Genomic DNA, 13,984 nt, shown 5'->3' on the forward strand with positions numbered 1-13,984 from the left:
GTGAGGATCCACGGTGATGTCCCCAAGCACCAAAAGTTTACCTTCAGCTTGCTGCCGCTTGGCTGCTTTTGAAAACGAAGAGCGCACAATTTTCCACAGGAATTCCGTGAGCTGTTCTGTAGTCTTGCACCACTCGCGGAAGAGGTGTTGGTATATTAGCTCTATGCTTTTCCCTAACACCTACTAAAGTCGCTGGTGACTTTAACGCCTACCTAATTGCAGCGCTCCATGCGGCAGCCGTCGGCATTCATCGCTCGCGGTGCCCCCAGGGAGGGCACGGTCGGCTCACTAGCCAATATTGTATCGAAACCGAAACTGCGATGGTTATTGAAACTGTAGCAACTTAAGAGGTGATATTTAATTTCAAAATTAGTTACCTTGCGTAGACAAACAGCATAAGGGGATTTATGTTTACAATTTCCTCTCTTCGACGTCGCTGATTTAACCCGTCTCACCGCAGTCGCAGTAGACTCTTTGACTTTTCTTTCCGTCATTACGACAGGGTACAAACAATGTCAGTCTAGAAAAAAAATTGGCATAAAGCCGGTTCGATAGGCACTACTAAAGCACTACTACCGCTACTACAATACTACTGCCTCCTTTCTTTTTTTTTTCGTAGTTTCACCCACCTCCACCAGGGGCCAACAAAGCCAACGGGATTTTCTGGATTGACTCGCGACTTTAGTTCGCTGTGCGTGTGTTGTGCAGCGTGCGTTTGTGCACCCATTGAAATTGGCATTAACGGTATTTTTAAAGCACATCGAACCGTGCGTTTTGATAAAAACTTGCCTGTTGAGCTCCGCACTGAGTTACAGCGTTGCGCTGCGGCTACTCGTCGTGTCCCACGATGTCGGCGAGAGGATCGCGCGGCTTCTACGGTGAGATCTGCGTTAGGCTTAAACCAGCGCGAAGTCGAGTGAGCTAGCTAAGTTGCACACTGCGGTTGTTTCTTCCTCGTTGGCAGCAATATGACTGAGTACAGTTTTAATACGAAGGAGTGACTAAAACTGGGTGGTATGAAAGTGTTGTTGCACTGTTGTGAAGTGAGTTGTTGTATCCAGACTGTTGCCGTATGCATAGGGAAGCTGTGCTTACGATCACGTTGTAACTGCGCCTCGGGCAGTCATTTGTTGATAGAAGAAAGCGCTGCTTAGGGTTTGTTGCATCACGCTTGTGCATGCGATCGTGTTGTCTTCTTCGTTGTGCCTTACCTTTGATATTCACTTTCGATCGTGCGCAGGTCATGACGATCGCGGTGGAGACCGTGGCGGTAACCGCGGTCGCGGGGACGGTCGTGGCCGAATGGGAAACCGAGGTGGATTTGGCGCGCCCATCATAAAGCGTTACAACCGCCCAAAGTTCGGCGGCCCAATGGGTGGACAAGGCTTTGGTAAGTGCGCAGCCGACCGTTTCGCATGCGCTATCCTAACCGTGTTGGGTGACCTTCAGATCCGGTTTAGGGCGATTTTAGTGCAGCGACTCGTTAATGCGTTCTCTGACAGCATGCGAGACAAAAGGCAACCCAATCGATATGATTTGTGTTTAGTTTTCAGCTGCATTCAGCCTTAAGCAGCTTGTGAGCATGTAAGGGACTAAAGCACCCATGCTGCCCATGGACCCCACTGCACTGGAGTGCGTTTTCGCATTGATTTGATGGACCCTTTTGCAGTATTGTTTGTTTCTCTTTACCCTCTCGTAGGCCGTCGAGATGGGGGCCACAGGCCCAGGTTTCAGGATGAAGATGGAGATGTTGATATGCAAGGCGGAGGCAACCTTCCAGATCACATGAGAAACCGATTGTAAGTGAATCCTTTGACAATGCGTGCGTAACATTGGGTCTATTGCATATTGAGAGTTATTAAAACAGGTATGCGTTCAGCGAGGCTACCTAAGGGGACTTAAGGTCTGCAAAAATGAGTGGACGGATTTCAGTTCACAAAGGATGCACTAAAAGTGCAGGAAGCACTCTCAATGGTTTGGGCTGCATTGATTCTGTAAATATGCTTTTCGGCATGTAGCTTGAGGGCAGACTTTCGCTAATCTAGCGAGCCTGCGTCATGCTGGAATCCAGGATTACAGTTACTACTAGGATACTTGCAAGGCTAGTCAGCCAGTCCGCACACGAGTGGGGAATGCATGAAAAGTGCTGCATTTTATTGGCTTTGATCACGATTTACCTTTGACTGCTGTGCTTGAAGTTGCATTATGTGTCTTGCTTTGAGTTTAGCACATGCTGTGGTGCCGTGTGCAAGCTTCTTTTGTTAAAGTTCGGGGGTCTTGGAGAAATCTTGGCATTTTCTGATTTGCAGGCAAAGGGGGCTGTTGGAAAAACAGCGGCTGTAGCATAATATTTTTCTTTCTGAATGTTCATTCATTGGAATTGCCAGATCTGGTATGAAATTCTTGTGCAGCAGAAACCTGAGCAGTGCAGTATGTGCTGTATTTTGTCATTTATTTTTCACTTGTCGTACTCGTTCCATAGTTGTGTTTGTCGTGGTGACACTGTGTACGCTAAGCCTTTGTGTTCTTGGATACGAAACAAAAACCAGAGGAAGAAAGTGGAACTTGTTTCACTGGTTGGTGCAAAAACTTTCGGCCTGTGTACCTTAGTTGATGGTGGCACTTTTTTTTTCTGAATTGCAGCAAGCCTTACACCTCATACAACCGCAACAGGAAAAGGCGAGGGGGAATGCCTGACAGGAGAGGAGGTGAGCTGCCTTCATTTCTTCCCAATTTCATTGTGTTGTACTCCTGAATGTTTCCCACTCCAAACAATGGTCACTGATTGTGAATCTTCTACATGTGCAACTTTAGTTGTACAGTAAAGGCTTGTTAATTCGAGTTTAAAGAGGCTGGAAAAAAAATGTTTGAGTTATCAAATGACCCCGAATAAACCGACAATAACCTTTCGCGTCGGGGTAAATTTATTTAGTGCAAAACTGAGCGATGGTTGCCTGCTTTAGAGATGTAAGAATGGTGCGAAATGATTATATTTTACATTGCCATCAGTGTTTTATTGCGTGAAAACTTTCGGGAATGTCAAAGCGGAACTACTACAAAATGGCAAGGGCCTCTTCATGATGCCTTATCAGTGGAGCCCCCTCACAAGCTGCTGATGCCGCCGCGGTGGCTCAGTGGTTACGGCGCTCAGCTGCTGACCCGAAAGACGCGGGTTCGATCCCGGCCGCTGGGGTTGAATTTCTTTGGAGGAGAAATTCTAGAGGCCCGTGTACTGTGCGATGTCAGTGCATGTTAAAGAACCCCAGGTGGTCGAAATTTCCGGAGCCCTCCACCACGGCGTCTCTCATAGCCTGAGTCGCTTTGGGACGTTAAACCCCATACATAAACCAAACCACGTGTGAGGAAGCTTCACCGCACAACGAGCGAACGGCACGTGACAAGCACGCAGTTTCAGCACAATGGAAGAACCATGCGGATGGAAACAGTGTGCAACTGGGCTTGGATGGCTGGCCAACGTGTGGTCTGTAGCCACCAGAAAGTTTTGGTGGATGAGGTGAAGAAGTTTTCCGGGGATACGTTGGCCGCAACTGGCAAAGGACAGGGTTAAAGGTGCACTGAAGAGGATTCTGAACTTGTCTTTTTGCCGCGGGAACTCGATCTACACGTTCCTAGCATTCTTAGAAACTGCAACTTATTGCCCTGTATGGCCGATTTCCCTAATTAAATCGAATTAACGTCCGGCTCCCGCCTTTCTTTTTTAATTCTGCCTCGTACGGTGGGCGGAGTCGACCAACGCGTGGAGTGCCTTTCACCCAGTCCCGTGGAGGCTTTGCTTTCGCTTTATTTTGTTTTTTAGGTTTCCATGAATAAATAGTTTCATTCGCAGATAATATAGCCGCAAAATAAGCCCGAAGAAATAAAGATACGCGCGGACTATTTGCTACTACGGACTACTACGTATTACTCCGCCGATGGCAGAGCGGCAAGCCGCCGCGGGACTGGGTGAAAGGCGCTCCACGCGTTGGTCGACTCTGCCCATCGTACGAGGCAGAATTCGAAAAAAAAAGGCGGGAGCCGGACGTTAATTCGATTTAATTGGGGAAATCAGCCACACAGGGCAGTGAATCGCAGTTTCTAAGAAAGCTCGGAACGTGTAGATCGAGTTCCCGCGGCAAAAAGACAAGTTCAGATTCCTCTTCAGTGCACCTTTAAAGAACCCCAGGTGGTCGAAATTTCCGGATCCCTCCACTACGGCGTCTCTCATAGCCTGAGTCGCTTTGGGACGTTAAACCCCATAAACCAAACCACGTGTGAGGAGGCTTCACCGCACAACGAGCGAACGGCACGTGACAAGCCCGCAGTTTCAGCACAATGGAAGAACCATGCAGATGGAAATAGTGTGCAACTGGGCTTGGATGGCTGGCCGACGTGGGGTCTATAGCCACCAGAAAGTTTTGGTGGATGAGATGAAGAAGTTTTCCGGGGATACGTTGGCCGCAACTGGCAAAGGACAGGGTTAAGGGGGGACCCTGGTCATTGAAAAAGAATTTTTATTAATGAAGTCACAGTTATGAAATTTCCAGGCCACATGTAGTTTTGTGTGCTGATTCTGGATATGTCATTTAATTTCGTGTAAAACAATTCCTTGAGCACTTGTGCAATTTTTATGCAAGTATTTTGGGAAAAGTTTTGCAGAAAATTTGCTGCAGGAAACTCGCTGAAATGCATGCCATTGGGTTCTATTGACACCAGTGAATGCAATAAGGGTAAAATTATCATCCTGGCTATCATAGAACTTGAGTTATAGAGTTTTGAAGTTGTCGCTTCAGAAATGAGAAGAAAAGTGTGTATTCCTGTTTGTGAAGTGGCAGCTTCAGTACCCTGTAACTCAAGTTCTATGATAGCCAGGATGATAATTTTACCCTTATTGCATTCCTTGGTGTCAAGAGAGCCCAATGGCATGCATTTCAGCGAGTTTCCTGCAGCAAATTTTCTTATATGCTCTCTCCAAAAGACTTGCATAAAAATTGCACAAGTGCTCAAGGAATTGTTTCACACAAAATTAAATGACATATCTAAAATCAGCACACAAAAATACATGTGGCCTGAAAATTTCATTACTATATCTAGATTAATAAAAATTTTTTTTCAAGACCAGGGTCCCCTTTTAATTGCAGAGACATGGGAGAGGCCTTTGCCCTGCGGTGGGCGTAGTCAGGCTGATGATGATGATGAGACACTGCCTTGATGGGCCCCTGCTCTCGCTTCAGTGTGTTGTGTTTTCCTTTGCAGGCCGTGATGTCTATGTTCCGCCGCACCTCCAGAAACGAGGCAACGAGGCCATGTGGTACAAGGTTGCGGTAAGCGCCACTGTTCTGGACTCTGTTCTTGGTCATCTTTAGTCATGGATTACTGCAATCCCAAGGAAGTGATTCTAGCAGGATGGGAAGTACAGCAGATAAGGGAAGGCTAGTCTGCAGAAAAGGAAAGCCAGGGCAAGTTGGAGCCGCACGAATTTCTGCTCGTAAAATGCAACAACGAGCACAGTATGCAACATCATTAAACAAATGCAGGTGACTCATAGGGAAAAATTCAATTTAACACTAATCGTTTTGTTTAAGGGGGGACGAGGGTCTTAAAACTAACTTGTTTATTTATGGCTAGAATCTCATGAAATTTTGCACACAGATGTGTTTTTCTCTTGTGATTCCAAATATGTAGTTATAATTGAGCTGGTGGTCTTAAATCTTGAAAAGTCTAGAATGTAATAGGTCATTTCTTACGCAGCTTTAGTGAACTTTCTCATTGCATTTTGTTGCTTTTAATTACATGAATTTATAGCCAGAGAGTTCCCATACCCGATGACATTCTTCGTTTTTCTCTAAAGGCATGTCATCCTGATATACTGTGTCAAGAGTAAAAGGTCGCAGTATTTGACACTGCGACTCATTAAGCTAATTGTAAATTGCTATTTATATGTGGCCTAAACAAAAAAAGTAAGAATGTCATTGGGTATGGGAATTTGCTGGCTATCAATTCATGTAATTAAAAGCAACAAAATGCAATGAGAAAGTTCATTAAAGGTGCATAAGAAATTACCTCTTTACACTCTATAATTAAAGATTTTGATTACATTTTTGGAATCAGAAGAGAAAAACACATCTGTGTGCAAAATTTCACGAGATTCTAGCCACAAATAAAAAGGTGAGTTTTAAGACCCTCGTCCCCCCTTAAAAGTGGCACTAAAGAGAAAGAGTGAGGAAAGGAATTGGTTTCACTGGACAGGTGGATTGGCCTTCAGGAAGTGCAAGTCTGTCTGTTCTGCATGGAGAGACTATTCCCTTGGCGAAAGAATTGCGAAGGAACTTTCCTATTTCTGCCTCGTTTTACTCTCCTTCCCGTTGCAATGCGAGGGCCCTATGTCATTTTTATTGCGCTGAAACCCCGGCTGTCGATGTTGGTTTGCAGTGGCCCTCTGTTTTGCAATAGGATGACACTGTAGTGAAAAGTGATAATTTAATATGGTAATCCGCTTTTGAAATTTGATGTAGATTCACATTGTAGTGAAAGCGAGAAGTTAATGCAATAATCCCCTTTTGACGTTTGATGCAGATTCCCCAGGGAAAGAAGCATGGCAAGGATTTCATCCTGAGGGAGATAAAAGCGCGGATAAGTACCCCGCTCATTCCATACAATGTAAGCGTTGCTTTCTCTCCCATTGTCTGCTATTTAAAGCGAGTTTATGTGCCTCTTAAAATGTCCCTTCCTCTCTTAGTTCCAGTATGACGGGAACAACGCCATCTTCTACATCAACGACCCAGCATCTGCTGCTGCTGTGCGCAGTCTCAACCGAGTAATCGACACACCGTCAGGCTTCAAGGTCAGTTCTTGTGTCATCTACTTAAAGGGGCCCAGAAACACAATCTTAGTTAACTGTTTTGCCTGTTGATTGCATACAGTGAGTTATAATGGTGCTATTAGCGTCAGTAATACCGCATACATTCCGTTTTTTAATATTTTAATGTCCTCCCAAAAACAACTTCATGGCTCTGATGGTCTCGCCACACAGTGGCGGGTTTTTAGCAGCGGATATGACATCACCTGGCGCGAGCTTGATGACCGGACAAACAGTAAATATACTGCAAATTGAGAGACACATTTTGTCACCTGTCTGCGTTTTATATTAGATCAACAAAAACAATTTGTTTGTCTTAGATAAAAGCCCTGCAAAGCAAGTAAAATAAAAATACGCTACCAGGGGCTCTGGCATAGAAACAACGCTGCCAGTCTCAGCAAGAACGAGTTACAGAGAGCAGGCAACCATGGAGTACAAACTTCCGCGACGTGCTCTGGCTGGCTGTTTTGATTGGTTGCGCCAGGTGCCGTCTTAAGGAGAGCGAAATAGGAGTGGGAAGCCCCGCCAAAATCGAGTTGAGGGCAGCGTTTTGTTTGCTTGTATTTTGAAATTTCTTCACTGAATAACTCCCGTTACTGTGCATCGATTCCTGTAATTCTTTTTAAGTCAGCATCTATCTGTGTGACATAAAGAACCCACCTGAAGTATAGCCGGTATTCCCCCAGGCAGTGTTTCGCAGCCCCTTTAAGGTGTGGAATGCTTTGCATAAAGGCCATGCCTTGGGCATATGCCCATAATGGCCGCAGTAATGTTGCTTGTTCATGTTACACTGAGAACATATTGTGAATCTTGATTTCGTACACACCCAGTTGAAGGGATACTGCGTCAATTGTGCCAACCTGCGGCATTGCATTAAAGCTGCTGCATGCTGCTACTGATTGGTGGATTTTAATGAAATTGCGCCTAGGCTGCACCAAAGTACTGTTCCACAACCAAGAGCGGCGGCGAATGCAAAGAGGTTGAGGCCTCGTGTGTGCAAAGGTGTGACTCTAGTTCCTTCTCCCTGTGTGTGACGAGATAATTGACAAAATGCAACCCTGTCCAGTTTTTTACCGTCTACTATCAGCACGCGGTGTGCGTGTGTTTTTCACATCTGCTTCTGCACCGGCTCTTCTGCTTTTCCTTTCAACAGTTTTCCTAGCCAGTGCGGTGAATGCACATGCAAAGAAGAAATTGCATTTTAGAGACTCAAGAAGCGCGAAATTTGGGTTCTGCTAGGTTTGCAGTGAAATCTCGATACAACGAACTTAGCGGGGTCGCGAATAATCGTTCGTTATTTTGAAATATCGTAATAACGAAATACTCGCGAAAAAAGGTAGTAGTATTGCTGAACAATGAAAATACTGTACCTCCAGGAAGGGCACACGACAAGCTATGTAATTTTCAAACAGGAACGCAAACGAGAGGTTCAGCGCTCGTTTATTTGAAGAAATCCGTGATTTTCTTCTGGCGGGTGCGACAGAGGCGCCCCAGGACGAACTCTTCAACTTTGTGGTGCACAGAATCAGGCACATCGCTACAATGTCCGATGAATGTGCGAAGTTTGCCTATGGATTCAAGAACCTCCGCACTGGACACAGGTTCGTCCGCTTGGTCTGCAGGCGGCGAGTCAGCATCGCCGTCCAGTTCATTTTCTTCGCCGCGCTCTTCACTCTTGCGAACGCTGCTCACAATTTCTTCTACCGTATTTACTCGCATAATTTGCGCACTTTTTTTCCAAAAATTAAGGCTTCAAAAAGGGGGTGCGCAAATTACGCGAAAATTTCGCAAACATGCCTTAAAAACTCACCCACAAAAAGGACATAACACGCAATATAATCTAAAAAAGTGAGGCATCATATACAAGCAAAACACTTTCCTTTATTCACATACTTTGTCTAGTCGGAGTCGTTGCTAGATAAATTGGATTCCGAGCCACGGCTGACATCGTCGCGGCCGTCGTCACCATCGTCGCTGGCGTCCCAAATCGCGTCGTCCTCTGTTCCGTCAAGCGCATTCGACAGGCCAGTTTTTTTGAAGCTGTGTTCCACAATGTTGAGAGAGACCCTGTCCCACGCTGCCAGAATCCATTCGCAGACCGTCTCCAAAGGAGGCCTCTTCATTCTCCCAGTCGAAGTGAGACCGTGTTCTCCGCTGGCCATCCACTCGACGTAGAACTTCCGCACGTTGTCTTTGAACGGCTTATTGATAGAAACATCCAACGGCTGCAGGACTGATGTTAGGCCGCCTGGGATGACAGCCAGGTTGGTCTTCATCTCCTTTAACTTTTCTTTCACACTGTCGACTAGATGGCCCTTGAAGCTATCAAGGACCAACATCGATGGCAGCCGCAAAAGAGCGCCTGGTCGCTTCCCCCACACAGTGTCCAGCCAGTCGAGCATTAATGCCTCATTCATCCACCCTTTTTCGTGGACACGAACATGGATGCGTCCTTTCACTTTCAATTTCGGCATCGTCTTTCGCTTGAATATCACGAAGGGTGGTAGTTTGCGACCGTCAGCAGTCACTGCCAGCATTACCGTGCAACGTTGCTTTTCGCTGCCGGTTGTTTTTATGGCAACAGACGAAACTCCCTTTTCGCTCACCGTGATGTTGGGTGGCATGTCGAATGTCAGCGGCGTCTCGTCAGCGTTCCCGATCTGGGACATTATGAAACATTCCGTCCTGCGAAGCGCTATCACAAAACGGTGAAATGCCACCACTTTTTCTTCGTAGTCAGCGGGCAAACGCTGGCAGAGAGTTGTCCTCCGTCTCAGAGACAGGTGGTGGCGTCTCATAAAACGGGTCACCCACCCCCTGCTTGCTTTGAACGTCGGAGCTGGGATCCCTTCCTCACGTGCGATTTTCCTTGCCTGGAACTGCAGCATCTCGCACGACACTGCTATCCCGGAAGCCCGATGCTCGCGAACGTAACGCACGAGCTCTTCTTCAACGGTGGGGAATTTACCTTTCTTAGGTCCCCGAAATGCTCTCCTTCCCGGGCTTGCACTTATTAGCTCTGCCTTCTGCTTCCGCCAGTACCGCACGTGGCTTTCATTAAGCTTGTACTGCCTGGCAGCGGCACGATTTCCATTTTCTTCGGCAAATTCAATCACCTGGAGTTTAAATTTCGCAGGATAGTTGTGGTAGCCCATTGCAACCGAAGAACCGTACGTCGAACCACTACGCACAACGCCGAGCCACCAACCACAAAGAGATCGACGCGCCAGACGCACAACGAGCACTACTGCGTCGCGGCTTCGCGTTGGCTGGGATTGCTTTGGCTTGGCTTGCTTTGGCTTGACCTTGGCAGGCATCGATGCGGTCTGCTTGTGCGTTCCCGCGTGCATGCTAGCGTTTTCGCGCAATCGCGCAAAGAAGTGCGCAAAATATGCGGTTAAAAGTTTTTTTTTATAAATCCGGGTAATAAGTTACGGGTGCGCAAATTACGCGAGGGCGCAAATTATGCGAGTAAATACGGTACATTCAGCTCTGCTGACGTCAGGGCAGCATTGTCCGACTTGACGTAGTCGGCAAAAGTTACAGAAGAGTCTAGAGAGAGTTTCTCACTGACTTCAGTCCACATCTCTTTCGCACTGTCATCATCCGTGCTATCAGCGTCATCGCAGTCCTCTGTGTGAAGCGGTGATTTCACAAGGCCAGCTTTCCTCCAGCAGTTGTTGATGGTAGAGGCCTTTACGTTCCACCACGCCCCAGTTACCATTTTGGCAGCCTGGCGGACATTTATGGCTGTCGGGAGTCCGAGCCAAAGGTTTAACAGCAGTCGCTGCACTAGGCGCATCGGAAACTCTGTTTTTACGCACCTTATAATCCCCTGATACAAGGGTTGGAGCAACGATGTGTTGTTGGGTGGAAGAAATCGAAGGCAGTGGCGAATCCACGCGCTTCCTCTTGAAGCATCGGGCCAGACACTGGTACATTCTGACTTCTTGCTTCTTTAAACCACGTCAATACTGCCGCCTCAGCGTCCTGGAAATTCCCCAGTCGCAGCCGTTTTCTAGTTGGAGCAAGCTGCGACTGCCGATGAAGGCTCGTTAATTTCTCCCGATCTTTCAGGATGGTCGCGACAGTCGATGGTGCAATGCCGCGTTCCTTGCCGATGTCGACCTGCTTTTTCCGCCGTCCACTTGTTGAAGAATATCGACTTTTTCCTTAAAGGTGCACTGAAGAGGAATCTGAACTTGTCTTTTTGCCGCGGGAACTCGATCTACACGTTCCAAGCTTTCTTAGAAACTTCGATTTATTCCTTCGATTCGAACTTCGAATCGGCCCTGTGTGGCCGATTTCCCTAATTAAACCGAATTAACGTCTGGCTCCCGCCTTTTTTTTTAATTCTTCCTCGTACAGTGGGCGGAGTCGACCAACGCGTGGAGCGCCTTTCACCCAGTCCCGTGGCGGCTTGCCGCTCTGCCATCGGCGGAGTAATACGTAGTAGTCCGTAGTAGCAAATAGTCCGCGCATATTTTTATTTCTTCGGGCTTATTTTGCGGCTATATTATCTGCGAATGAAACTATTTATTCATGGAAACCTAAAAAAAAAAACAAAATAAAGCGAAAGCAAAGCCCACGGGACTGGGTGAAAGGCGCTCCACGCATTGGTCGACTCCGCCCACCGTACGAGGGAGAATTAAAAAAAAAAGGCGGGAGCTGGACATTAATTCGATTTAATTGGGGAAATCGGCCACACAGGGCAATAAGTCACTGTTTCTAAGAATGCTATGAACGTGTAGATCGAGTTCCTGCGGCAAAAAGAGAAGTTCAGAATCCTCTTCAGTGCACCTTTAAGCGTGAACTGCCGTCGCTTCATCTTGACGCTGGCGCCCACAGAATTCATCGTCAGCACAGTCAACACGCAGCGGCGAGAAACGACTAGGCCTCGCGTTCACGGCGGCCGCACGCAAAAAAAGAAAAGCGCGGAGGTAGTCACATGCACACCGTGGCAGAAAAAAAAAAACGGAGGAGGAGAGACGAGCCAACTTCCGGTTGCGAGGCAGCTTCGGATTGGACTGGATTGTATCGGATGCCTGCCCTTGGCGATTAGCAGAGTTAGCGTGTGCCTCTCGGGGAGTTGGCTCACTTCTCCGGGGTAAGTTCGTAATAATGAGGTGCATTTATAATAGGTGGGCAAATAAATTATGCTCGTTATTCTGAAATGTTCGGTATTTTGAAATTCGTAGTAGTGAAATATTTTTACTTTGAAAATATAGATATTTTGGCGGGGATTTTGAAAAAGTTCGTAAATATGAAAAATTCGTTAATCTGAGGTTCGTTGTGCCGAGATTATACTGTATTACCTTTTGTGCAATGCCGTAGTGTGTCCTATAAAGTCAGTGTATGACCATGAGAAAGGTTTCGGACGTGCTCCAGGCGATAGCTTGATTCCACGGCTAATTAGTTGAAACACACCCTCCGTAATTTGCATTTTTACCTTTCTCACTACGACCCGAAAGATGCGGGTTCGATCCCGGCCGCGGCGGCTAGAATTTCTTTGGAGGAGAAATTCTTAAGAGGCCCGTGTAGTGTGCGATGTCAGTGCACATTAAAGAACCCCAGGTGGTCGAAATTTCCGGAGCCCTCCACTACGGCGTCTCTCATAGCCTGAGTCGCTTTGGGACGTTAAACCCCATAAACCTAAACCTTTCTCACTACTGGGTTCCTACTACAAATCGCAAGGGAGCTGCTCGAAATTGAGTTGTGAAATTGAACCCTCTACAAAGCCGGCTCCAAAATGCTCTTGGCCATTCCCACCACTGCGTATGGTTTTGTCGTTTGACACGTAGTCCACAGCACATACGCTGCATTTCGTTCAGCAGGCTCAGGTGATCAGTGTTTTGTCGCTCGCTGTGACCAGGAGTCTTCTGATCAGACACTTCGCTTTCTGCAGATGAACATCACAGTCAAGGGTTCCGAGCTGCCAACTGTGAGCCTTGATGAAGAGATCTTCAGTGGCCTCAAGGTGAGTCTTTGGGTTGGCTCTTAATGAGGGTCTTGAAGACTTTTTTTTTATTTGTTATAACATCTTTCTGAAACTTAGCACCTGGGTGTATCATTGAATGCTGATTTCGAATATGCATTTAGATTTCAAATATCTCAGCTGGAAGGAAATATATGGCAAAATAAAATATCCTAATTAGGTCATTTCTTACGGGCTTATTTAGAAATTTATCAGTTAAATAAACATTTTTAAAGAATAAGCAGACATTTGCAAAGGCCCAATACACATCCTAAAGCTAACAGAATGTCTACAAACTAATTTTGTTAATCATAAATAAACAACAAAGTTGGAAAGAAAAAATGACGTGGCGGTAATTAGCCCACACTTCGCCTAATTGCTCATATATCATGTTTAAAGGAAAAAAGAAAGCTTTAGCATGTGCTTTGGGCCTTTGCAAATGTCTACTTATTCTTAAAAAATCATTCTTTAACTGATAAATTACTATAAAGGCCCGTAAGAAATTGCCTAATTTGAATGTTATTTTGCGATAAATTTTCTTCCAAGTGAGATATTTGAAATCTAAATGTATATTTGAAATCAGCATTCTATGATACACCTGCGTGCTAAGTTTCAACAAGTTATGTCGAAAAATAAAAAACAAGTTTTCAAGACCCTCATCCCCCCTTAATCTTGGTCCTCTCGGATGTGGCTCAGAAGTGGTCATCCTGCAGAGTAAAGCTGCTAAAGATTTTTATCTAGTGCTGCAAAAGATTGATTCAATGGAGATAACAAAACCATGAGGGGAAACAGAGTTCTGTGTTGTATTTCTCTGTTTTGTCCCTTCGTTTATATATTATCAATTCCTTTGTAAAAAGTTATGGGTAATGCAGGGCAAACATTTCGTGTATCCAAATTTTCGCCATTTCACAGCATCGTCACAAGATTTTCAACATGGTTTGGGATCTAACCACCTTGACTGAAATGGCAGGAGCAGATCTCAGCCCGCTTAAGGGGGGACGAGGGTCTTAAAACTAACCTTTTTATTTAAGGCTAGAATCTCATGACATTTCGTACAGAGATGCATTTTTCTCTTCTGATTCCAAAAATGTAGTCATAATTGAGCTGGTGGTCTTTGGATCTTACAAAGTCTAGAATGTGATTAGGTAATTTCT

At 45.9% G+C, this 13,984-nt stretch overlaps 1 protein-coding gene across 1 annotated transcript in view; it reads left to right on the plus strand.

The window, feature by feature from the left end:
* The first annotated feature begins 669 nt into the window (after positions 1 to 669).
* LOC149332254 (nuclear RNA export factor 1-like) overlaps positions 670 to 13,984 on the plus strand; it is a 45,965-nt gene continuing 32,650 nt past the window's right edge. Inside the window, exons 1-8 of the mRNA XM_089557170.1 lie at positions 670 to 878; positions 1,241 to 1,390; positions 1,700 to 1,799; positions 2,644 to 2,708; positions 5,254 to 5,321; positions 6,574 to 6,657; positions 6,737 to 6,841; positions 12,762 to 12,833. Of these exons, the coding sequence (XP_089413296.1) occupies positions 848 to 878; positions 1,241 to 1,390; positions 1,700 to 1,799; positions 2,644 to 2,708; positions 5,254 to 5,321; positions 6,574 to 6,657; positions 6,737 to 6,841; positions 12,762 to 12,833 (675 nt within the window). The 5' untranslated portion in view covers positions 670 to 847. The remainder of the gene's footprint in view (positions 879 to 1,240; positions 1,391 to 1,699; positions 1,800 to 2,643; positions 2,709 to 5,253; positions 5,322 to 6,573; positions 6,658 to 6,736; positions 6,842 to 12,761; positions 12,834 to 13,984) is intronic.

Source organism: Amblyomma mixtum, chromosome 8, assembly GCF_055824585.1.
Source record: "Amblyomma mixtum isolate Tamu chromosome 8, ASM5582458v1, whole genome shotgun sequence".
NCBI lineage: Eukaryota > Metazoa > Arthropoda > Arachnida > Ixodida > Ixodidae > Amblyomma > Amblyomma mixtum.